At 38.6% G+C, this 25,613-nt stretch overlaps 2 protein-coding genes across 12 annotated transcripts in view; both read left to right on the top strand.

Moving 5' to 3' along the window:
- MCU (mitochondrial calcium uniporter) overlaps positions 1-17,820 on the top strand; it is a 229,247-nt gene extending 211,427 nt beyond the window's left edge. For all 8 annotated transcript variants that reach the window (XM_039478332.2, XM_039478333.1, XM_074382378.1 and 5 more), the window contains 3 exons: positions 1,437-1,640; positions 14,385-14,501; positions 15,872-17,820. In XM_039478332.2, coding sequence (XP_039334266.1) covers positions 1,437-1,640; positions 14,385-14,501; positions 15,872-15,949 — 399 coding nt within the window. In that variant the 3' untranslated portion in view covers positions 15,950-17,820. The remainder of the gene's footprint in view (positions 1-1,436; positions 1,641-14,384; positions 14,502-15,871) is intronic.
- A 92-nt stretch (positions 17,821-17,912) lies between these two features.
- The window catches only part of OIT3 (oncoprotein induced transcript 3), a 45,515-nt gene continuing 37,814 nt past the window's right edge, over positions 17,913-25,613 (top strand). For 3 of the 4 annotated variants that reach the window (XM_010339268.3, XM_074382372.1, XM_074382373.1), the window contains exon 1: positions 17,913-24,758. In XM_010339268.3, coding sequence (XP_010337570.1) covers positions 24,698-24,758 — 61 coding nt within the window. In that variant the 5' untranslated portion in view covers positions 17,913-24,697. The remainder of the gene's footprint in view (positions 24,759-25,613) is intronic. The other variant, XM_074382371.1, reaches the window with a different exon arrangement.

The following is a 25,613-nucleotide window of genomic DNA, read 5'->3' on the forward strand; positions in this document are numbered from 1 at the left end:
TAAATGTGTTATACATATACCTGTTTATATATATATATATACATACACAGAGAAAGAAATCAGAAGGAATATATTCCAAAATACAAATACAGTAGTTGGGTTATGACTGATTTTTCTTTACACTTTTCTGAATGTTTACAGTGAACATATGTTAACCTTTATTTTTCCTATGATACTTCAATTTTAAGACATCTGATTATAAGGAGTAACAAGGGGAACAAATACTCTTAGTATTTTACATTTCCTGATTCCTGAAAAATAATTTTCATCATTTATAAAATATTTACTATATGTCATGAATTATGCTGGTATTTTATCTATATTCTCTTATTTAATCTTCGGAACAAACTTTATAATAAAGTTAATGCTGATTTGTAGATCAGTGCTCTGAACTGAACTGGGTTAAATCCAGAGTCCGTGTTCTGCCCCTAGTATACCATTGTAGTTAAAACTGAGAATAGATTAAACCATGTATGTAGCAGTGAAAGAATATAGGTATGTTTTCATTTCCCTCTTTGTTTTCTTTCTTTCTTTTTTTTTTCCTGAGACGGAGTCTCGTTCTGTTGCCCAGGCTGGAGTGCAGTGGTGTGATCTCGGCTCACTGCAACCTCCACCTGCCAGGTTCAAGTGATTCTCCTGCCTCAGCCTCCCGAGTAGCTGGGATTACAGGCACCTACCACTGTGTCCAGCTAATTTTTGTAGTTTTAGTAAGAGACAGGGTTTCACCATGTTAGTCAGGCTGGCGTCGAACTCGTGACCTCAGGTGATCTGCCACCTTGGCCTCCCAAAGTGCTGGGATTACAGGTGTGAGCCACCATGCCTAACCTTATTTCTCTCTTTCAAAGATTATCTTGTGGTTGGATGAAGACCTGTTAAAACTGAGTTATTCACACCCATATTTTCATCTACTTCTAGGGTGAAACATAAAATGCAAATATCATGAATAATAGTTACATGTATACATTTTATTTCAAGATGGGGTTTCATTCTGTCACCCAGAGTAGAGTGCAGCAGTGTGATCTTAGCTCACTGCATCCTCCACTTCCTGGGCTGAAGTGATGCACCCACCTCAGTCTCCCGAGTGGCTGTGACTACAGGAATATGTCACCATGCCCTGCTATTTTTTGTGTTTTTTGTAGAGATGGGATTTCGCCATGTTGCCCAGGCTGGCCTTGAATTCCTTGGGCTCAAACAAGCCACCTACTTTGGCCTACCAAAGTGCTAGGATTTCAGATGTGAGCCACTGCACCCAGCCTAAGATATTTTATTTAGTGAAAACTACAGATACTATTTAGGAAGACAAGCTATGTTTACTAGAACTGATCCTTGTGTCTTGATTATGAGCCCTATTTCTTCAGTGAACATAGAACAGTTTAAGCATTTTAAAATTGGTTCTGTGTCAAAATGCCTTATGATCGATTATGTGTGCCTAATAGGTAAGAATTGAGATTAGCAGAAAAGCTGAGAAGAGGACCACTTTGGTGCTATGGGGTGGCCTTGCCTACATGGCCACACAGTTTGGCATTTTGGCCCGGCTTACCTGGTGGGAATATTCCTGGGACATCATGGAGCCGGTCACCTACTTCATCACTTATGGAAGTGCCATGGCAATGTATGCATATTTTGTAATGACACGCCAGGTAAGAATTCCTCTTCAAGTAACTTTTTATGAGATAGTAATAAAGTTTTGATTGTCAAAATAGTTCTCTTTTTTTCTCATCTTCCCAGGCCAATTTTCTTTAAGTACTCATCCTTTACACACATACACACACATGTGCCATTTGTGTATTAGGCAATATTCTAAGCAAGTGCTGTAGATAACAGAGGTAGATAAAAGACATGGCTTCCACCCTCATGGAGCTCACAAACCCATTAAATTCATAAAAATATGCTACAGTAAGGTATAGAATAAGTGGACAAAGGAGTAGAGTAGTCAGCTGTGGGATAACTTGGTCAGCTGTGTTGCTTGGCTTTTTATGTACTGTGGGAGAAGTCCCATGATTTTTATTTTTATTAAGTTTTTGGAATGGAAAATTGGTGCTAACTAATCAAATACTTAAACTAAACTCCAAACTACTTCTAAGTATGTTGAAAGGAGAGGTTTTGTTGTTGTTTCTTATAAAGAAAGAGAGCTGATAATTAGATACCTAGTTACTTATACTCGAGTGTATTCTTTTTTTAATTGTACATATTTGGTGGGGGGGTGTTCATGTATACAACATATACATGTGTAATGATCCAATCAGGCTAAATGGCATATCTGCCTCAAACATGTATTATTTTCTTGTGTTGGGGACATTCAGAATCCTTTCTTCTAGCTATTTTGAAATATGCAATAAATTATCATTAACTACTGTGCTATTGAATACTAGAGCTTATTCCTCCTATCTTATAATTTTGTACCATTAACTGACCTTTCCCTATCTCCTTCTCTGCTTTACCCTTCCCAGCCTCTGGTAAATACTACTCTCCTCTTTACTTCTGTGGGATCAAATTCTGTAGGATCAGCTTTTTTAGCTCCCACGTATTCATGCCAAGATGTGATACTTGTCCCTCTATCCCCGGGCTATTTCATTAAATATCATGTCTTCCAGGCTCATCCGTGTTTCTGCAAAGGACAGGATAGCATTCATTTTATGGCTGAGTAATATTCCATTGTATGTATATACCACATTTTCTTTATCCGTTCATCTTTGGATAGGCACTTAGGTTGATTCTGTATCTTAGCTATTGTGAATAGTGCTGCAGTAAACATGGGAGTGCAGGTATATCTTTCAAACATACTAATTTCCTTTCCTTTGGATATATACTCACTAGTGGGATTGCCAGATCAATTGTGTGATAGTTCTATTTTTAGTTTTTTTTTAAGAAGGCTCCCTAGCGTTTTCCATAATGGCTATACTAATTTACATCCCCAGCATTTCTCCACATCCTCACTAGCACTTGATATTCTTTTTATTATAGCCATTTTAATTGGAATGAGATGATATTTCATTGTTGTTTTGGTTTGCATTTCCCTGATGATTAGCAATTCTGAGCATTTCTTCATAGACCTATTAGTCATTTGTATGTCTTCTTTTGAGAAATGTCTGTTCAGATCTTTTGCCTGTTTTTTAATTGGATAGTTCATTTATTTTTTGCTGTTGAGTTCCTTGTAGATTCTGATATAAATCGTATGTCACATGTATAGTTTGCAAATGTTTTCTCCCAATTTGTTAGGTTGTCTCTTCACTCTATTGATTGTTTCCTTTGCTGTACAAGAGCTTTTTAGTTCGACATAATCCCATTTGTATATTTTGACTTTTGTTTACTGTTTTTTTGAGGTCTTACCCAAAAAATCTTTGCCCAGACCAATGTCCTGGAGCGTTTCCCCAGTGCTTTCTTGTAGTAGTTTCATAGTCCAGATCTTAGATTTAAGTCTTTAATACATTCTGATCTGATTTTTTTGTAGGGAGAGATATAGGGGTCTAATTTTATTCTTCTGCAAATGGTTATCTAGTTTTCCCAGCACCATTTATTTAAAAGACTACCTTTTCCCCATGTGGGTTCATGGCGCTTTTGTCAAAAATGAGTTGGCTATAAATGCTTGGATTGATAACTGGATTCTCTCTTCTGTTCCTCTGTGTGTTTGTTTTTATGCCAGTACCATCCTATTTTGCTTACTGTAGCTCTGTAGTAAATTTTGACATCAGGTAGTGTGATGCCTCTAGCTTTGTGCTTTTTGCTCAGATTGCTCTGGCTATTCAAGGTTTTTGTGGTTCTGTATAATTTTTAGAATGTTTTTTCTATTTCTGTGAAGAGTGTAATTGGTATTTTGATAGGGAATGTATCGAATGTATATGTAGTTCAGGGTAGTGCTGGTTTATTCTTTATCAACCAAGGCTCCTTTATTGAATACCAGTATCTAGAACTAACTTTTGTTGTCAATGCTGTTTTAAATATCTTGGTATTCCAGTATCACTTTAAGAAATATGAAGATTATCTGGCAGAAGACTTTTCTGTATAGTGAAAAAAGAAAAAAAAGGAAATACGAAGATTAATCATTACTTTCACTTATTATTATAATATACTACCACAGATCCAACCTAGCACTTCCTTCAATATCAAATATTTGAAATACCTCAGACATAGGAAAAACTTCTTCTGTTTTCTTAGTTATGAGAAGAAAGCTGAGAGTTGCTTCTCATGTGTTTATATGGCTGCCATTGAACATATGCATTTTCTTTCTGTTGTTAGATCAGTGGTCACAGCCTATTTATGTTTGGGAAAATGACAGCACAAGAATGTTATTTAACCTATCTTAGCCTCCCAAATATGTCTAGTAGAGAAGAAAGTAAACTGTTTTATGTCCTGCAATTGCTCGCCCAGACTTTTTAGCACCTAGTAGCATGTCTGGCTCATACTAATCACTGTGAACAGAACTGAACAGCCACCTCATTCTTACCTGATCACCACTCTGTGCATGGCTTACACCTGTCTGTCTGTGACATTTCTTTCTCTATGTGTGTGTATATATATATATAAAATCTCTCTTTAGCGCTAACTCTCTTATGCTCTCTCTGTCTTATTGATGCATACTTTTAATGGCTTCTTTTTATCTACTGATTTAAGTCCAAACTCCTTACCCTGGGTATTCATAACTGCTTGCTATCTGTCCTTTCCAAATGTCTTTCAGCTCCTCTGTGTATGTTCTGTGTGTTCTAAACAAACCAAATTATATTCTGTATTCTTCACAGTGTCCTGAGTTTTCCACTCTTTCGTTCCTTACTTCACTTCATTCTTTCAACTGGGAAAGTTCTCCCTGTTGATCTCTACCTGTCATCTTTCAAGGTTTACTTAAATGTTTGTCTTTCATGAACATTTGACAAAGTCCCTGTAGCTAACTTTGATCACTTCCTCTTCTAAATTCCTATAACATATAGGAAGGGTGTAACCCTGTGTAGGGTCTAACCCTAGTAGGGTCGTGGGGTGTCCCCTATCACTGTGCTGAGGCTCTGGATCCGAGAAATAAGGAGACAAAACACCAAAGGACTGGATAAGAGCAGCTGGGCTCAGCAGGCCAGCACCACTTACAAGCAGAGATGGGCAAGGCCCCGAACATCCAGGCTGTATTTATTAGGTATAGGTTAGGCGGAAAGGTAGTGAGTGAGGTCATCTTAAGGATAGTGATAGAGTCAAGACAATCACATGAGTAATAAACAAGGGGTCCATCCTCATTTGGTCACCGAGGCAAGGAGGTGGGTAGTGTGCAGCAAGAAGGGTGCAGTGTGCAACATCTCTTATCTAGGGGCAGGCGACTTCTAAGGTTTTCTATAGGAGGGTGTTGTGAGTCAGCACAATAGCAAGAGAGCTGACAGGGAATACAGCCAAGGGGGCATGATTATACCGGAGGAGTTTTAAGCCCTCCGAAGTTCACGGGATTGCCAGCCGGAGGCCAGCTTTCCACAAGAACTGGATGCAATACACAACTCCCTTACAGGAGGAGGGACTCTTGCGCCAAGCCTGCCATACAGCAGGTATCTTTACGATATTGAATGCTGCCACCTGGGCCAGCCTGCCGTGTAGTGCATGCCCTTTCAGGCAGGGGCACTACCACGTGGGCCATTGATTTTTGTCCTGGTATGGCTGTTTTATCCCTAGTTCATGCTCTGTATCATGTCTGATCTTGACACTGCTCCAATTACAAACTAAGATATGATTTTATAGAAGGATTATATAAAAGGAAATAAATGAGCAGTAAGTTATTCTTCAGGCACTAATTGTGCCGCGGGTCTACTTAGTGCCCAGAAGGGGGGTTACCCACATTATGCCTCTCATTTTACTCATCCCATGCTACCTTGTATTATAATTATTATATACTGTCTTCTTCTCTATACTAGACTGTAATATCTTTTGAGGTTAGACATTTGGTTTTATTCAGTTTTTATTTCTAAGATCTAAAAGACTTAGACTTCAGTCATTTAGATATAAGGCACATGTTCCATAGTGATTAATATCTATATTCTCTTAGGCACTGTGTAACGTGCCTTATATCTAAAAGACTGAGTAAACTGAACATATCAAATAAATGGCACAGCACTTTTGGAGGCTAAGGCAGGAGGATTACTTGAAGCTAAGAGTTTGAGAACAGCATGGGCAATATAGCAAAACCTTGTCTCTACCAAAAAAAGAAAATTTTTTAAAGTTAGCCAGGTGTAGTGGTATATGCCTGTAGTCCTAGCTAATTGGGGGCCTGAGGCAGGAGGATCACTTTAGGCCAGGAGTTTGAGATTACAGTGAGCTATGATCATGCCCCTGTACTCCAGTGACAGTATAAGACCCTGTCTCATAAGTAAATAGATAAATAACAGCCATGTTTTCAGCTAGACACTAATATTTTTCCAGTCATACGTTGAATCTAAAGACCACCCTTGATATATCTCTTGCTAATTAATTGGGTAGAAAATGGTGGTATTTTCTTGTGGACTTTGCATTTCCTTGGTTACTAGGTGAAGCATTCTTTCTGCTGTGAAATACCCATCCTTTTTGCTTGGTCATTACTATTAAGTACCTTTTGCTAAGCCTAATTATGTGTCAGGCATTTTATATCTATAATATAAGTACATATATTCATATATTTAACTTCAACCTATAAGTATTAATATATCTCTATTCTGTAGATGAGGAAACTGAATCTCGAAGAGAATAAACTCTGCCCAAACATTATATCTAGTACACTATAGGACAAGGAATTGAACCCAGATTTGTGTGGCTCTGTAGGCTGCTCACTTTTCACTCAATTTATGCTGCCTTCTGTTCATTTATGAGGAGTAACTTCTGAACACTATCATTAGAATAGTGAATAGAAATTTTAAAATATTGAAGAATTACTGCTTACAAAAAGCTGTTTTGTAAATGTTTTCTGTATTAGATTTGAATAGTGTTACCACTTTTTTCCCTTCTCCTCATGCTGTAGAATCTTTAATGCCCTACCTGTCCTACTAGTTAAATGCTCCATTCTGTGAGTCCCAAAATAGTCTTGCTGCCCCCAAGTGACAAGTTGCAAAATAGCAGTGGTAAACAATTTAGTCACTATTCACTTATGACTAGGAAAACAGTGATCAAATAAAATGTAAAGAGTTTCTCATGTTAAATATTCTTTTACTAACTTATATCCATTTTAATATGCCTGAGGCAATTGCCTGTTCAATGGCATTTAAACTCTTCTAAACTGTTACTTGAGTTGCTGTGCTTGTTAACAGTCTAAATGTATCCCAATAGTACGTTAAATACCAAAGAATCTTTTTAAGATGGCAAGTTCCTTGAAATCATAAAATCAAATGGAATATTGAGTTTTGCTGATTAATATTTCAGTAGAACCTGAGTGCTGATTTCTACTATGTGGAAAAGGAGTCTAGCAGTAAGACTCGCCTGTGGGAGTTGTGTCAGCATGCACATGGACCAGCCATCCCACCATCCGGCCCGTGCCTTTTCAGTGCAGGGGATGTTGCTTCATGGGAGTGAGCATTGATTCTTGGGGAGTCAAAACTATTAGATATTATAATGCATAAACAGATAAACGGTATATTAAACTAAACCTCCTTTGGGGAGGAGGAGCAATCAGGAAAAAATGCCTTAAAAGGCTACTTGGGGGGCAATAATGAAAAAAGTGTTGATAAATACTGACCTAGCCTTTAATATCCTTTACCTCCTCACTTCCAATAACCGTCATTTATATTGCGCTCCAGCAAACCACTTCAATGGCTGAACTGTCCCTCTTATGATATAAATTAGTATGTTAATTTCTGATCATTTATTTTCTTTCTAGACTTTTTATTCACTCACTTTCTCCTTTGACCTCACCCAGATCTTTAAGCTACTGGTATCTTTCTCTTAACTTTTTACTGTCACCTTCCTCCTGTATTGCTTCCTTTCCATCCAGTTTAAACTGTATCGCCATTTTCGTTTTAGTATCCTTCCATCCCCGCCCGTTTGTCTTTCTACAATGTGTACTCTACAAAATCCTAATCTTGGATTAATCTAGCACTTTATCCTATATCTAGGCTATTAAATAGTGCTAGAGAAAAATCATGTCATCTTGTAGAACTGCTTGTGGTTTCTAATTACATTTTCTTCACTCATATCCCCACAGTAGTTATTCTAAGACTTCGTATCAAGATCCCCATCCCACCCTTAACCTTCCCTCCTACTTCTCTTAGAAAATTGAAGTTAACAGATAGAAGCTAATTTCTAAAACTCTGTAAATGCAACTATATCTGTACTAATTTCACACTATTTTCATCAAATTCCAAGATGAGATAACATTTTCCTATTTAGGGCTATCTCCTCCACATGCTGTTAGTTCCATTCCTTCCTCCTAGTATCTTATTCCAGTTTATTTGTTGTATTCCCTGTGTTTTCACCTCTCCTCTCTGACTTACTTTCTTTCATAACCAAACTGTATGCATCTTTTCTCAGTTAGTATCAAATCACAATTTTTTTTTCTTTTTTCTTTTATTTTATTATTGCATTTTAGGTTTTGGGGTACATGTGAAGAACATGCAAGACTGTTGCATAGGTACACACATGGCAGTGTGATTTGCTGCCTTCCTCCCCATCACGTATATCTGGCATTTATCCCCATGCTAACCCTCCCCAACTCCCCACCCGCTGCTGTCCCTCCCCTATTTCCCCCCAACAGACCCCAGTGTGTGATGCTCCCCTCCCTGTGTCCATGTGTTCTCATTGTTCAACACCCGCCTGTGAGTGAGAACATGCGGTGTTTGATTTTCTGCTCTTGTGTCAGTTTGCTGAGAATGATGGTTTCCAGGTTCATCCATGTCCCTACAAATGTAGAACACAAACTCATTGTTTTTGATGGTTGCATAATACTCCATGGTGTATATGTGCCACATTTTCTCTGTCCAGTCTGTCATCGATGGGCATGTGGTTTGGTTCCAGGTTTTTGCTATTGTAAACTGTGCTGCAATGAACATTCGTGTGCATGTGTTCTTATAGTAGAAAGATTTATGATCCTTTGGATATATACCCTGTAATGGGATTTCTGGGTCAAATGGAATTTCTATTTCTAGGTCCTTGAGGATTCGCCACACTGTCTTCCACAATGGTTGAACTAATTTGCATTCCTACCAACAGTGTAAAAGTGTTCCTATTTCTCCGCATCCTCTCCAGCATCTACTGTCTCCAGATTTTTTAATGATCGCCATTCTAACTGGTGTGAGATGGTATCTCAATGTAGTTTTGATTTGCATTTCTCTAATGACCAGTGATGATGAGCATTTTTTCATGTTTTTTGGCCTCATGTATGTCTTCTTTTGTAAAGTGTCTGTTCATATCCTTCACCCACTTTTGAGTGGGCTTGTTTTTTTCTTGTAAGTCTGTTTTAGTTCTTTGTAAATTCTGAATATCAGCCCTTTGTCAGATGGGTGAACTGCAAAAATTTTTTCCCATTCTGTTGGTTGCCGATTCACTCTAATGACTGTTTCTTTTGCTGTGCAGAAGTTGTGGAGTTTGATTAGGTCCCATTTGTCTATTTTGGCTTTTGTTGCCAATGCTTTTTGTGTTTTGGTTATGAAGTCCTTGCCTACGCCTATGTCCTGAATGGTTTTGCCTAGATATTCTTCTAGGGTTTTTATGGTGTTAGGTCTTACGTTTAAGTCTTTAATCCATCTGGAGTTCATTTTAGTGTAAGGTGTCAGGAAAGGGCCCAGTTTCTGTTTTCTGCACATGTCTAGCCAGTTTTCCCAACACCATTTATTAAACAGGGAATCCTTTCCCCATTGCTTGTTTTTGTCAGGTTTGTCAAAGATTGGATGGTTGTAGGTGTGTTGTGTTGCCTCCGAGGCCTCTGTTCTGTTCCAATGGTCTATATCTCTGTTTTGGTACCAGTACCATGCTGTTTTGATTACCATAGCCTTGTAGTATAGTTTGAAGTCTGATAGTGTGATGCCTCCTGCTTTGTTCTTTTTGCTTAGAATTGACTTGGCTATGCGGGCTCTCTTTTGGTTCCATATGAAGTTTAAGGTGTTTTTTTCCAGTTCTGTGAAGAAGGTCATTGGTAGCTTGATGGGGATAACGTTGAATCTGTAAATTACTTTGGGCAGTATGGCCATTTTCACAATATTGATTCTTCATAACCATAAACATGGAATGTTTCTTTATCTGTCATGTCCTCTCTTATTTCGTGGAGCAGTGGTTTGTAGTTCTTGAAGAGGTCCTTTATGTTCCTTGTTAATTGTATTCCTAGGCATTTTATTCTCTTTGTAGCAATTGTAAATGGCAGTTCATTTTTTATTTGGCTCTCTTGAAGTCTGTTATTGGTGTATAGGAATGCTTGTGATTTTTGCACGTTGATTTTGTATCCTGAGACATTGCTGAAGTTGCTTATCAGTTTCCAGAGATATTGGGCCGAGATGGTGCGGTCTTTTAGATATACATACAATCATGTCATCTGCAAATAGAGACAATTTGACTTCCTCCTTTCCTATTTGAATACTCTTTATTTCTTTTTCTTGCCTGATTGCTCTGGCTAGAACTTCCAGTACTATATTGAATAGGAGTGGTGAGAGAGGGCATCCTTGTCTAGTGCCAGATTTCAAAGGGAATGCTTCCAGTTTCTGCCCATTCAGTATGGTATTGGCTGTTGGTTTGTCATAAATAGCTTTTATTATTTTGAGATACGTTCCGTCAATACCTAGTTTATTGAGGCTTTTTAGCATAAAGGCTGTTGAATTTTGTCAAAGGCCTTCTCTGCATCAATTGAGATAATCATGTGGTTTTTGTCTTTGGTTTTGTTTATGTGGTGAATTATGTTTATAGACTTGTGTATGTTGAACCAGCCTTGCATCCTCGGGATGAAGCCTACTTGATCATGGTGGATAAGCTTTCTGATATGCTGTTGCAATTGTTTTGCCAGTATTTTGTTGAAGATTTTTGCATCTATGTTCATCATGGATATTGGCCTGAAGTTTTCTTTTCTTGCTGAGTTTCTGCCGGGTTTTGGTATCAAGATGATGTTGGTCTCATAAAATGATTTGGGAAGGATTCCCTCTTTTTAGATTGTTTGGAATAGTTTCAGAAGGAAGGGTACCAGCTCCTCTTTGTATGTCTGGTAGAATTCGGCTGTGAAGCCATCTGGACCTGGGCTTTTTTTGGGTGGTGGGCTCTTAATTGCTGCCCCAACTTCAGCTCTTGCTATTGGTCTATTCAGGATTTCGACTTCTTCCTGGTTTAGGCTTAGGAGGATGCAAATGTCCAGGAACTTATCCATTTCTTCCAGGTTTACTAGTTTATGTGCATAGAGTTGTTTGTAATAATCTCTGATGATGGTTTGAATTTCTGTGGAATCTGTGGTGATATACCCTTTATCACTTTTTATTCCATCTATTTGATTATTCTCTCTTTTCTTTTTTATTAATCTGGATAGTGGTCTATTTTGTTGATCTTTTCAAAAAACCAGCTCCTGGATGTATTGATTTTTTGAAGGGTTTTTTATATCTCTGTCTCCTTCAGTTCTGCTCTGATCTTAGTTATTTCTTGTCCTCTGCTAGGTTTTGAGGTTTTTTTTAATCCTGCTCCTCTAGCTCTTTCAACTTTGATGATAGGGTGTCGATTTTAGATCTCTCCTTGCTTCTCATGTGGGCATATATTGCTATATATTTTCCTCTAGAGACTGCTTATATGTGTCCCAGAGATTCTGGTATGTTGTGTCTTCGTTCTCATTGGTTTCAAAGAACGTCTTTATTTCTGCCTTCATTTCATTGTTTAATCCAGTCAACATTCAAGAGCCATTTGTTCAGTTTCCATGAAGCTGTGCCGTTCTGAGTTAGTTTCTGAATTCTGAGTTCTAACTTGATTGCACTGTGGTCTGAGAGACTGTTTGTCATGATTTCCGTTCTTTTGCATTTGCTGAGGAGTGATTTACTTCTAATTATGTGGTCAATTTTAGAGTAGGTGTGATGTGGTGCTGAGAAGAATGTATGTTCTGTGGATTTGGGGTGGAGAGTTCTGTAAATGTCTATTAGGTTTGCTTGGTCCGGGTCTGAGTTCAAGTCCTGGATATCCTTGTTAATTTTCTGTCTCATTGATCTGTCTAATATTGACACTGGGGTGTTAAAGTCTCTCACTATTATTGTGTGGGAGTCTAAGTCTCTTTGTAAGTCATTTGCTTTATGTATCTGGGTGCTCCTGTATTGAGTGCGTATGTATTTAGGATCATTAGCTCTTCTTGTTGCATTGATCCTTTTACCATTATGTAATGTCCTTCCTTGTCTCTTTTGATTTTTGTTGGTTTAAAGTCTGTTTTATCAGAGATGAGAATTGCAGCTCCTGCTTTTTTTTTTTTTTGCTCACCGTTTGCTTGGTAAATCTTCCTCCATCCCTTTATTTTGAGCCTTTGTGTATTCTTGCATGTGAGATGGGTTTCCTGGATACAGCACACCAATATGTTTTGGCTTTTTATCCAATTTGCCAGTCTGTGTCTTTTGATTGGGGCATTTAGCCCATTTACATTTACGTTGTTATGTGTGAATTTGATCCTGCCATTTTGATGCTAGCTGGCTTTTTTGCCCGTTAGTTGATGCAGTTCCTTCATTGTGTTGCTGGTCTTTACCATTTGGTATGTTTTTGGAGTGGTGTGTGCTAGTAATCCCAGCTACATGGGAGGCTGAGATGGGAGGATCACTTGAACCCAGGAGTTCAAGGCCAGCCAACATAGCAAGATCCCATCTCACAAAAGAGGAAGAATGATAAATTAGACTATATTAAATTAACATCTGTTTATTAAAGAACACCATGAAGAGGGTAAACAGACTGGAAGGAGATACTTGCAGTATGTATACCCAACAAAGGATCTATATTCAGAATATACAAATTCTACAAATCAGTAAGAAAATGGCAGTCCACCAGAAAAAATGGCAAGAGATTTGAACAGGCACTTCTAAAAGAGGATATGCAAATGGCCAATAATATATTAAATGAAAAGGCCTCAGCCTCTTAGTGATCAGGAAAATGCTGTGTATCTCCAAGAGAAATGAAAACATACATCCACACAAAAACTTGTACACAAGTGTTCACAGCAGGGTTGCACATGATAGCCCCAACATGGAAAAATCCAAATGCTATCAACTCGTAAATGGATAAATAAAATGTGGCATAACTATTCAATGGAATGTTATTTGGCAATAAAAAGAAATGAAATACTGATACATGCTACAATTGGATGAACCTTTAAAATGTTACGCTAAGTGAAAGAATCCAAACACACAAGGCCGCATATTATATGATTCCACTTACATGAAATGTCCAGAATAGAGAAATTACAGAGGCAGAAGAAAGAATTGGAAGTTACCTAGAACTGGGAGTTTTGGGGAAGAGCAGAATTGACCATTGAAGTACTGGTATGGAGTTCCTTTTGGGGGTGATGAACATGTTCTAAAATTGTAGTAATGATTGTACAACTCTGTGACTATATTATAAACCCCATTGAGTATTATACTTTAATTGGGTGAATTTTATGGTATATGAATTATATATCAATAAAGCTTTTTTTTTAATGAGGTAATATTGCATACACAACAGAATCACTAACATTTTTCAAGCTGGCAATATCAAGTATTGGCAAGGATGTGGAATGATGGTACCTCTCATATCCTGCTGATAGTAGAATTGGTACAGCCATTTTGGAAACCATTTAACATCACTTCTTACATTTGATCACATGCATACCCTGTGATTTAAGATTTCCACTCGTAAGTATATCTCCAACAGAAGAGATAAATCCAGAAATGTTTTTGGCAGTATTATTCGTAAGAACCAAAACAACCTAAAAGTTTATCAATAGTAGAATGCTTAGATAAACTATGATGAAGTTATACAATGTAATATAATGGAAATGAATAGACTGCAGCTACACACAAGAGGTGAATTTCACAAACATAATACTGAGTGAAAGTAGCCATGTAAATATATACCATTTGACTCCATCTTCATAAAACAGGTAAAACTAAGTTGTGAAGCTTAGGAATCCATGCTTAAGGAGGTATGTTATAAAGAAAGCAAGAAAACAATTACCATAAAAGTCAAGATAGTGATTACTTTGGGGAAAGAGGTGTGAGTAATTGGGAAGGGGCAGGAGGGAGCTTCTGGATTGTTGGCAGTGTTCTATTTTTATAAAATCTGGTGATGAGGAACATGTTCATTGTGATATACATTTTGTGTGTACTCTTCTGCATGTTTCACAGTAGAAATGTTCAGGCAGTAATTACTTCACACGGCACGTGTCAGCACACGTGTGTACATATGTATTAAATCTAAGCAGCAGTTAGTAGATATTTTGTGACGATGGTATGCTAAGGACTAATAAATCAATTTCTTTATTTTTTTAGGAGTATGTTTATCCAGAAGCCAGAGACAGACAATACTTATTATTTTTCCATAAAGGAGCCAAAAAGTCACGTTTTGACCTAGAGAAATACAATCAACTCAAGGATGCAATTGCTCAGGTAAGTTTTATAAAATTTAAAATAAATCCCAGCCCCATCTTGCATGGTTATTATTATTATCCACAGCCACAGTTCTTCAAATGAGGAAACAGAAAGAATGTTCCAACCCTCTTCTTCTTGTATGTTATTCCTCAGTTGATTACAGCAACTATTTTAGACATGGACATTTCTCTAGAAAGTTTTATAAAAAGCAAGTGAGAAGATGGTGGGTTCACTGTATCCTGTTAACACCAGCACATTGACATTTTTAGGCCTGCTTTTTTTTTTTTTTTTTTTTTTTCATTTTATTTCTTTATAGTTGTCTGTTTCTACTTTTCTCTCTGCTTTTTTATTATTTCTATAATAATTGATCTAAGATTTTTCACATAAATGTGTGGTGGCAGTGGGGAAAAGTAAAACTCAGGTAAGAGGGAAAGACTGCTAGAAATCTTTGCCAGGGACAGGTTAGGGATTATTAAACTAGAAAATGCTTTTGGAAAAGATTGATACATTTTATTTTTCATAAAAGCTACCTCTTTCAAATTTCTGGATGTGCTTTCCTCACTGTGTTATCTTTGATTTTGGTGACTAAGCCCGCATTCCTTTTCTCTGTAGTCTTTGTGACTTTAGAGATTTTTCAGCGATCTCTAGAAGCTTTTCCATTCTCTTTAATGTTGAGTTGCTTTTCTCTGCCTTTCCTGTCTCTTCTTGATGATGAGGTTGTGCTTTGAATAGGCTTAATCCATCTTCCTGCTTTGGCCTAAGTGAACTTCTGTCTTCCTTTGCTATGTATGGTGGCTCTAAACTGGAGGGAATGCATCAGAATCATCTCTGGAGCTGTTAAAACTACACATGCTTCAGTCTTACCCTAGGCTTGGTCATTAGTCCAGCTCCTCCAGGGTGAAGTACAAGCATGTGTGAGTTTTGAAAGTACCACAATGGACTACACACGCTGTTTTAAAAATTCATTGGCTAAGTAAAAACTAAACAGATACTGGATAAATAACTAAAATCTTGAGTAGCATAAAGTTCTGGCTCCAGGCAAAGGGTTGTAAAAGGGCGTCTCATTGGAGAAATACTATCAAGATGTGTGTCTCAGATGCCCCTTACATTCTTAGCCCCTGAGTCCTACCCTGTTGATAGCACTGCTTTTTCTGGAGGCTTTGTTGATAGCTGAAATTGCCAAGACAGCTTCTATTTTGGATTCACCCTTTGTTGTCCTACCTGAGTTAAAGTGCTTTGTCTTTTGAGGCACTCTTATTTTGAGAGTAATTGAGATGATCTCTCTGACTCACAGTAATGGAGAACAGACAGTTTCTTTTTTTCACTAGACAGTCATATCATTGAAAGCTTCACTAGCCAGTTTTTCTCACCTTTTGTTTCTATTTTAGGCAGAAATGGACCTTAAGAGACTGAGAGACCCATTACAAGTACATCTGCCTCTCCGACAAATTGGTGAAAAAGATTGATCTGCAAAGAGCCTCTGAATCCCAGCAGAAGGAACACCTGTTTGCCTTTTTAATTAAAGCATTGCAGGTGGAAGCTGGGAACCATGTGGGGGTAGAGCGTTTTTACCTTTAATTATAAAACAAAAACAGAAAGGATCTGAGGGAAGAAGGGAGTGTTAAAACCTGAGGATCAGGCATTGTGGAATATAAGATCAAAGGGCTTAGTGAATATTGTCTTAACCAGGTATCTCACTTTCTGGATAAAAATGATGCAGTTACGTAGTTGAGAGATTCATAAAGAGAAAGTGACGCTGGGGGTGTTTGTTTCTTGCATCTTCTCTGCAGAGTCAGCAAAACAGTAACACACCAGCACCCCACTCTGCTCTATTTTTTTAATTTAACTTTCCCTATTTTTGACATAGGAGTAAACAAATATACCAGAAAAGCAAATTCTCATGATATGTGAATGGCAATCTGAGTGCATATCATTAGCATTTATTTTAAATCGGACCCAGTCTCTGCAGAGTTACCAGGAATCTCTCCCTCCTGCACCCCTTTACTGACCACCTACCTGTACCTCTTGGCTACACTCTTTTTTTTCCATTTGATAATTGGAACCAACTTACAACTGTTTAATAATTGATACTCTATCTCTTAATACTTTCTTAAATGTCTGTATAGCCCAGTGCTCTGGATCAGTGTCTAAAACTCATTGGCAACACTGCATGAGGTTGTTGGTTTGGTTTTGTTTTTCTATTAATTAGTCTTTCACAGGAGGAAAATTTGCCCTCCTTTATATGTGTATCTATTGATAATCCCCTCTCCCTCCACTACACAAGTCAGAGAGAGGAGGGGTGTTCAGCTGTACTACCAAATCAGGAAGATGTAAGGTTTACAAACTGGCTAAAAATCATGGCTCTGTAGCCATTTCAACCCAAATAATTTTATTGCTAATCTGCTTGTGTGACAGCATTCCAGGCCAGCCAGATGGCACTGCCTTGTCTGGAGGCTTTGTTCATCTCAAAGGACACACACTTCCACACTGTTTGGGAGCCCTCCCACCTCCACAACTTCAGTTCTTGTAAATCAAGTGTGTTGATCTCAAAGGGTGCAATTTGTCTTTATATAGGAATATACTTCTAGGGCTTCCTTCAGCCTACTCTCTTCACCCTATGTTTTCTTATCTTAAATTGAGAGAAAGAAAATTAATCTTTTACTTTGTCAAAACGTTTTCTACCATATTTCCAGATGACATCTGCGCTTGAAGAGTCAAAGGAATCTGTGTCTAATATCCTGTTTTTAACTGCTGTAGGGGCAGGATGGAAAGGATGATGGGGGCTGCCACACCACTGATTGGCCTTTTCTTTCACATGATTCATTTTTTGTCATTGTGGCAAGGAGTTTCTCTTTTTCTTTCTCCTTTGGGATCATTGTGTATGAAAAGAAAAACTTTAAATGACAAACCCAGACTCCAGGTGCCTTGCAAAGGTTGAAGGCCAGCCAGGATTGCTGCTGCTGCTACTCCTGCCACCACCCCTTTCATTGGCATGATGGAATGAAAGGATGCATGTCTCCACTTCCTCACCCTCTGCCCACTTCCTTCTCCCACCACCACCCCCAGTTGTCAGCTCCTTCCCTCATTTATTTTTGTTGTGTGAATTATTTTTAAACCGTTTATCCTGTTTGTGCATAGGATTTTTAAGAAGAAACAGCACAGTGCGATGAGCAAATCTTTTCAGGGTGTGTGGGAGGCAAGGGAGGGAAGATATGGAGAAAAGTTCTTTAAACAAATAGCAAACTATTGAACATGTGTAAAATCCTGTATCATTTATGAAATATGTATAAAAAGCAATGTACCTTCTGGAACAATAAATACTTATTCAATTTTTGAAGGATAGCATCTCATTTTTTAAAACAAAACCAGAAAAACTACGTTTCCTTTGTTTCTAGGTATGAAGTTTTTTACTTCTAAAATTCATTTTTATAAAAATATCAAATTAAGCTCTCTTCCTTAAGCCTGTATTTCAAAATTAGGCATTTCACTAATTATTCCCTGAACCTAAGATGATCAGTATTTTCCTAATTTTCCAGAGCCACCAAGAGGTTGAGTGACCTCTACAACCATAAATAAAGTCAGCAGCAGCAGTCTCAGTAAGCCTGAATCCTTATCTCCTGATGGACAGGAAAGATCTCCATGGTATCATACCACCTGGATTGCCCAGTGTAGGCTCCTGGACTCAAGAAGATTGCTCAAGGATGCACCAAAATTAAGTATTCATTATTTTCAGAGTTTGTATGAAATTTACAGTGGTAGCCAAACGGGAAAAATACCATGTAGAAAACCCTGACCCACATGTAAGGTGTCAGAAGGTAAGGTCTGACAGAGCAGGAGCATCGCCATCTTGGACAAGCACTGCCTTGACTGAAAACTGCCTAAATCCAGCCCAAAAAACATCAGCCTAATGGCTGTCAGCTGACCATAAACCACAATTGACACCTCTGAGCAAAAACATTCCAACCCTGAAATTAAAGCCCTCTCCGACTAGAGACATGCCAGCCCCGAAATAACCTCCCCTCTGAACAGAAACGTTCCATCCCTACAATAAAAACTCTTCTCTACCCAGAAACACTCTGAGCCTGAGGTAAGCTCTCCCCCCTAAACCCTTAAGTACCCTTAGTCAATAAGAGAGAAGCTCCTGATTGAAATCAGCCAGAATCTCTCTGAGGTTTATTCTTCAAAATAAACCTGTCTTTGACTGTCGAGACATTTTTTGTTTCTTCTTTCAGCTCTTACAAGACTGAAAATATTAAGTCATTTTTTGTATTCAACAAATAGTATCTACATATTTCACACATTCTGTTAAGCTTTACAGGGTTGTTTTTGTTTTGGTTAGGTTTTTTAAGGAAAATAAAAACATGATTCCTTGCCTTTAAGGAGCTTACAATTTGAAGTTTAAAGCAGGAGTATCCAATCTTCTGGCTTCCCTGGGCCATACTGGAAGAAAAAGAATTGTCTTGGGCCACACATAAAATACACTAACACTAGTGATAGCTGATGAGCTAAAACAAAACGCAAAAAAAAAAAAAAAAAAAAAAAAAAAAAAAAAAAAAAAACTCCAATGTTTTAAGAAAGTTTATGAATTTGAAAAAAAAAATAGAGAAAAGAAGGAAAAGGGAAAAAAAACGAATTGTGTTGTGCTGCACACGGCCTGTGAACCATGGGTAGGACAAGCTTACTTTAAAGTAGAGTGAACCTAACAAAAACTAAAAAATGGACAGAGGAGTTGGACAATTCTCCAAAGAAGATACACAAATGCCCGATAAACGTGAAAAGATGCTCAACATCACTAATAACTAAGGAAAGGTAAAACTATCACGAAATACCACTTCACACCCATTAGGATGGCTATTATCAGAAAAAGCAGAAAATTAAATATGTTGGTGAGGAAGTAGAGAAATTGGAACCCTTGGCACTGCTGGTGGGAATGTAAAATGATGCATCTCCTGTGGAAAACAGTATGGTGGCTCCTCAGAAAATGAAACAGCCATGTGATCCAGCAATTCCACTTCTGGGTATATATTCAAAAGAATTGAAAGTTGAGACAAACAGACATGTATATACACATGTTCATAGCAGCAGCATTCACCATAGCCAAATGGTAGGAGCAACCTGATGTCCGCCAACAAATGGATGGATAAACAAAATATGGTGTGTGCACACAATTGAGGATTCAGCCATACAAGAATGGAATTTGGTCACATGCCGTAAAAAGGATGAGCCTTGAAGACATATGCTAAATAAATCATGCTAGTCCCAAAAGGACAATAACTGTATGATTCCACTTATATGAAGTATTTAGAGTAGTCAGATTCATAGAAATACCAAGTTAAATAGTGGCTGCCACAGATGAGGGAGTTACTGTTTAATGCATACAGAGTTTCAGTTTGGGAAATTGGACAGAGTTCTGGAGGAGGGTGGTGGCGATGGTTGCTCAACGATACGAATGTACCTAATGCCACTGAACTGTATGTACACTTAAGTGGTTAAAATGATAGATTTTATGTATATTTTACCACAATAGAGGGGAAAAACGTAGTGGATTAAAGGCACGTAATGACAGTGTTAAAGCTATTACCGAGTGTAAGTAATGCAGTTTTGCCGAGAGAGCATAGGCTTTAGAGGTGGAAAAAGTAAAAGGGTTCTCAGAACATGGTCCCCAGAGCGGCAGCATGTCATCCGCAGCTGTTAGAAATGCAAGTTCTCTGGTCCCTTTTGGATCAGAAACTAGGAGTGGAGCCAGAAATCTGTGTTCAACAAGCCCTCCTAGTGATTCTGATGAGAACCCTTGATCTAGTCTAACCATTGCTTTAAAGAGAAAGGAACCGAGGTACAGAGATGGCATCTGTGTCACAACTCCTCAGTGCATCCTGTGGTCAAATACCAGACTGAGTGACTGGAGGACTGCTGAGCATGGTGACTGGTGAGTAGAGGAGATATAACCAGAGGTCTTGTTAATGCTAACGTGGTATCCTGCTTGTCAGGGTGCAGCAGTAAGCACATGGTAGGTGTTTTCAAAACAAATACAAATAGGTTGACTTTTAAAATCTATCTGGAAAGATTTCACGGAAAAATGGGGCTTAGATTTTAGAGCTCAGTTTCACCACAACTCTTCAGAGTTTTAATTGAGATTTATCACTGTCAACCTTTGTTACTTTCCCAAATAAGTCCTAACTCCTCGTCTCCCATGGGCTCTAATGATATTTCCTTAGGATAAATGTATAGGTTATTTTTAATGAATCCTACTGAATATAAGATTACCTACTTTGCCTGTAATCCCAGCACTCTGAGAGGCCACGGTGAGTGGATAGTTTGAATTCAGGAGTTTGAGACCAGCCTGGGCAACATGGCAAACCCCGTCTCTACTAAAAATAGAAAAATTAGCCAGGCATGGTGTTGCACACCTGTAATCGCAGCTACTTAGGTGGCCGAGGCAGGAGAATTGCTTGAACCCCGAAGGCAGAGACTGCAGTGAGCTGAAATCACACTACTGCACTCCACCCTGGGTGACAGTGAGAGCCTGTCTCAAAAAAAAAAAAAAAAAAAAAAAAAAAAAAAAAGATTGCCTACTTTATAAATGTTTATGTATGTTTTATGAATGCTTCATACACTGGGCAACCCCTCCTCCGTGAACATCGGCTCCTGCGACTCCACCCTCGGGCTTCCTCTGACTACTTCGTCTCTTTTACAGCATCCTATTCCTCTGCCCACATCGTTAATGTTAGGCTTCCCCAAGGTTCCATCTTGGACCCCATTTTCCGTGAGCGTAATCTCACCCATCTCCCCTATTTCAGTTACCATTTATATGATGGTAGCTCTCAAACTGTTTTACTCTTCCTCAGATGTATCCTAGACTGATTTATCCTCTTGCTAACTGGTCTGTTTCTAACATTGCCTTCTGTACACTAAAGTCCCTCAGTGTCACCAGAGTATTTTTGTTTTTAAATTCTAATAGCACGTAATTTAGAAAAAATATAATGTATGAACAAGCATTATCATTAAATATGGGGGAGGAGAGACTACAAGACACCACAAAGAAGCAATTCACCAAACCCAAAATGTGGAACATTCTATAGGACAAATGATGGGGTTTCTTCAACAGATGGAAGGAAGGAGGGAAAACGATGGTGGATAATTTTTTTTTTTTTTTTTTTTTTTGAGACAGAGTCTCCTTCTGTTGCCCAGGCTGGAGTCCAGTGGTGCAATCTTGGCTCGCTGCAACCTCTACCGCCCAGGTTCAAGTGATTCTCCTGCCTCAGCCTCTTGAGTAGCTGGGATTACAGGCATGCATCACCACACGCAGCTAGTTTTGTATTTTGAGTAGAGACAGGGTTTCGCCATGTTGGTCATGCTGGTCTCAAACTCCTGACCTCAGGTGATCCACCCACCTCAGCCTCCCAAAGTGCTGGGATTACAGACGTGAGCCACTGTGCTCGGCCAATAAAAATAAATTTAAGTGACAAACAAAATGCAACATATAAATCTTGTTTAAATCCTCACTCAATCCAGCAATAAAAAGAAATATTTGGGACTATTGGGAAATTTAAATATGGACTACGTATGAAGTAAGGAATTATTACAGATTTTCATAGTTGTAATAAAAGCATCATGATTATGTAAAAAAAGGACTATATGTTAGAAATGCATACTGGTATGTAAATGAGATGAGATTGAACAAATATTAGTAATTGTAACTAGCTATTCAATATTGTTCTTTATATATTTGAAATTTTTCTTCATAAAAAGTAAAAAAATGAGGCTGGATGTGGTGGCTCACGCCTATAATCCCAGCACTTTGGGAGGCCAAGGCAAGTGAATCACAAGGTCAGGAGTTCAAGACCAGCCTGACCAACATGGTGAAACTCCATCTCTACTAAAAATATAAAATATAGCTGGGTATGGTGGTACATCCCTATAATCCCAGCTACTCAAGAGGCTGAGGCAGGAGAATCACTTGAACCTGGGAGGCAGAGGTTGCAGTGAGCCAAGATCACGCCACTGCACTCCAACCTAGCAAGACTCTTGTCTCAAAAAAAAAAAAAAAAAAAAGTAAAAAAAAAGTAAAAAATGAAAGGGCAGGTCAACTAAAATGGAAAAAATAAAAATAAGGGAAAAAAAAAATCTTACTATCCTGGGAATTTTTGTTTACAGAACCAAAGGCTATCTGGTGAAAGTCCTTGACTCCAGCAATCAATCCTGGCAACAAGTCTGAGTTTATCTCATGCACACGTCCTTTGTTTCTCTGCAACACATATGAAGCCCTCAGATGGCTTCCTAAGGACAGGAAGTTGTGGGGGGTTGTTTTTTCTGTTTAAAGCACTGGTTCTTAGCAGCACTACCCTGCAGTGAGACAGCAGAGTCATCCATTGCTGCCATCAAACCACAACTTACCAAGCTAATGGTCAAATTCCCTGTGTCCCATTAATGTTAGTCATAAAGCAGCTAACTACAGTTTTAGATCAATGGAAACCCCTTGCTGGACCATAAACGCTGTCCTTCTGGGGACCATTTGTACCTTTACTATTGTCAAAAACAAGTGAATTAGCATGGCACCTGGCCCCAGTAAGCACTGATGTTTAATTGAACAGACATCCTTGGAAGAAAGGGGCCATGATCATTTGAATGTCACTGAAATTGGTTTAAAAATTGTGCTGAGAAGCCGGGCTCATGGTGCCCCTGTAGTCTCAGTTGCTGGAGAGGCTGAGGGAGGAGGATCCATGGAGCCAAGGAGTTCAAGGCTGCAGTGTGCTATGGAGTGCATATAAATAGCCATTGCACTCCAGCCTGGGCAACATAGCAAGACCCCACCTCTGAAAAAAAAAATTGTGCTAAGAGATTATGGAAACAAGTTCAAGGATAACTTCCCAAAGATACTATTCCTTTTCCAGTCACCAGGATTGTGGTTATTGGGAAAAGTTACACAGATAAAAGCAAGTGCAGGAATAATAGAAGCCCAAAGCATCAAGTCAAAGTAAGATTGGAGTAGGAAAGTTGTGGTTTCCCTCAGACCCTTGTATCACACAGTATTTTTTTTTTCAAAGAGCGACTTTTCCCTACCTTTTTATCCTTCCCCTTTACATTATCTTCAGTGATAGTGCTTGCTAATTCTCAGGAGTCCACAACACTGCAGAATGTCAGGGAGCTAGCAAACTCCAAACCTCTAATTCCTAAGGCTGTGTCGGTGACATGGAATATACCATGTCTGTGACATGTAATATACCGGTCCCTACATGTGCCCTCCTTTGTCTAGAAGTGAAACTTTAGTAAATGTTGACATTTAATTTTCCAGAGTGTTAATGAGTAGTTTCTAATTTTAAGCTCCTACCCCATCTTAATACGAGAATTAGTGAAATAAATCACATTAAGCCATTTTTTAATTTTGGGGACAAAGACAGGATGAAAACATGAGGTATTGCTACTTGAATTGGTAAACACCTGGGAGGCAGATGTTGCAGTGAGCCGAGGTCACGCCTCTGCACTCCAGCCAGGGTGACAGAGCCAGACTGTCTCAAAATAAATAAACAAATAAAAATTAAAAATGAAAGGGCGAAAACCTTGTTTCTTGTTAAATCTTTTTTCTTGTAGGAGTTTTGAGGCCAAAGACCATAATGAAACAAACTCAGGAGCTTATTTCGAGAGAATACTGTCCCTGTCCCACACCTGTCCTTACTACTTTGTTTTGTGTGCTATTGTAAGCTCCTCGACCATCTGACCAAGACAGTTTCAGCTATTTGGCTTTATCCATTCTCATTTAGTGTGCAATGCTATGGCTGCAACATTGTGAAATCAATTCCAAGAAGTCACAAAGCAAGAATTTGATGTGAAGGGATGTCCCTCATTTAGAGTTCCCTTCAGGATAAGATACTGGAGGTTTCATTGCAGGGAATTCTAGAGAGAAAACAATAGGAGGATGAGGGATTATGAGGTTGGTTTTTTTTTTTTTTCCTCCTAAAGAAAACTGTCAATAAAGGAACCTGTTGACAGTGTAAAGCAGTGCTTCTCTCTGGGGCCAAGGCCAGAGCTGTGGACACCTTATCCAACTCATCCTCATCCTCTTCCTCTGATAACACCCCTACCAGTGCTGATAAAGTCTTTCTCATGAGAGCCTAGAGGCCTTTAAAAAAAAAAAAAGTGCTTGAAAGAGAAGGGGACAAAGGAACACCAGTATTAAGAAGATTTTCCAGTGTGTTTCTGGCGGTTGGTCCAGAAGGATGACTCCGTTTCTGCTTCTCATCTGCCTCTTCATCACAGGCACCTCCATGTCGCCCGTGGGTGAGTGTCATGTCAAGAACTTGGGACGATGCACTTTTTGTTGTGGCAATTTGTTATGATGTACAGATGATTAAGAACTAGATTCCAGTACCTTAAATGCTAGCTCTAGAAATGTGTAATAAAAGTACCTGGTAACCCTTGAAAATAGATTTCCAGAGAATTTCTGTTACAGCTTCCATTTAGCCTCTTGCCTGGACATCCAAAATTTCCATGGATCTGCCATATCCCACTGCTTTCCACTAGCTAAATATTTCCTGGAGTATGTGTAAAAAGAATTCTAACTTCTTTGTGTTCTAGGCACTTTTATAGTTCCAACTGGAAGAGAAAAAAAAAAAAGATTTTTTAAGTTGAGTGTAGAGTTTTTCTTTAATGAAGGCAAGGGACTGAAAGGTCTGTTGCCATGAGGGACACAGATCTGGATAAACCAAACTCGTTAGTCTTTATATCTGAAAATAAGACTTTTTGCACAGATTGAGTGAATCCTAAGTTGTCTCTGTCCTCAGGCTTGATGCAAAAGTGGCCAACCAGGCAAAGAAAAGTTTCAGTTCCAGTTACTAACAGATTTCTCTCTTGCCTCTTTTTCTAGTAGAATATAAGTGGTAACTGGAAGAGCAGGTGGGAGGTGAGATGGAGAGAACCATCCTTGACACTTTTGAGTAGCTTGGTATTTAGTAGCTCGGTATAAACCAGTTAGCCCTGGATTATTTTTTTATGGTAACTTGGGCCTTGCTCTAGCACCTTAAAGGATACACATTAAAAAATAGGCTTGGGGCTGGACGCAGTGGCTCATACCTATAACCTCAGCACTTTGGAAGGTCAAGGCTGGTGGATCACCTGAGGTCAAGAGTTCGAGAC

Source organism: Saimiri boliviensis, chromosome 12 (genome assembly GCF_048565385.1).
Source record: "Saimiri boliviensis isolate mSaiBol1 chromosome 12, mSaiBol1.pri, whole genome shotgun sequence".
Lineage (NCBI taxonomy): Eukaryota > Metazoa > Chordata > Mammalia > Primates > Cebidae > Saimiri > Saimiri boliviensis.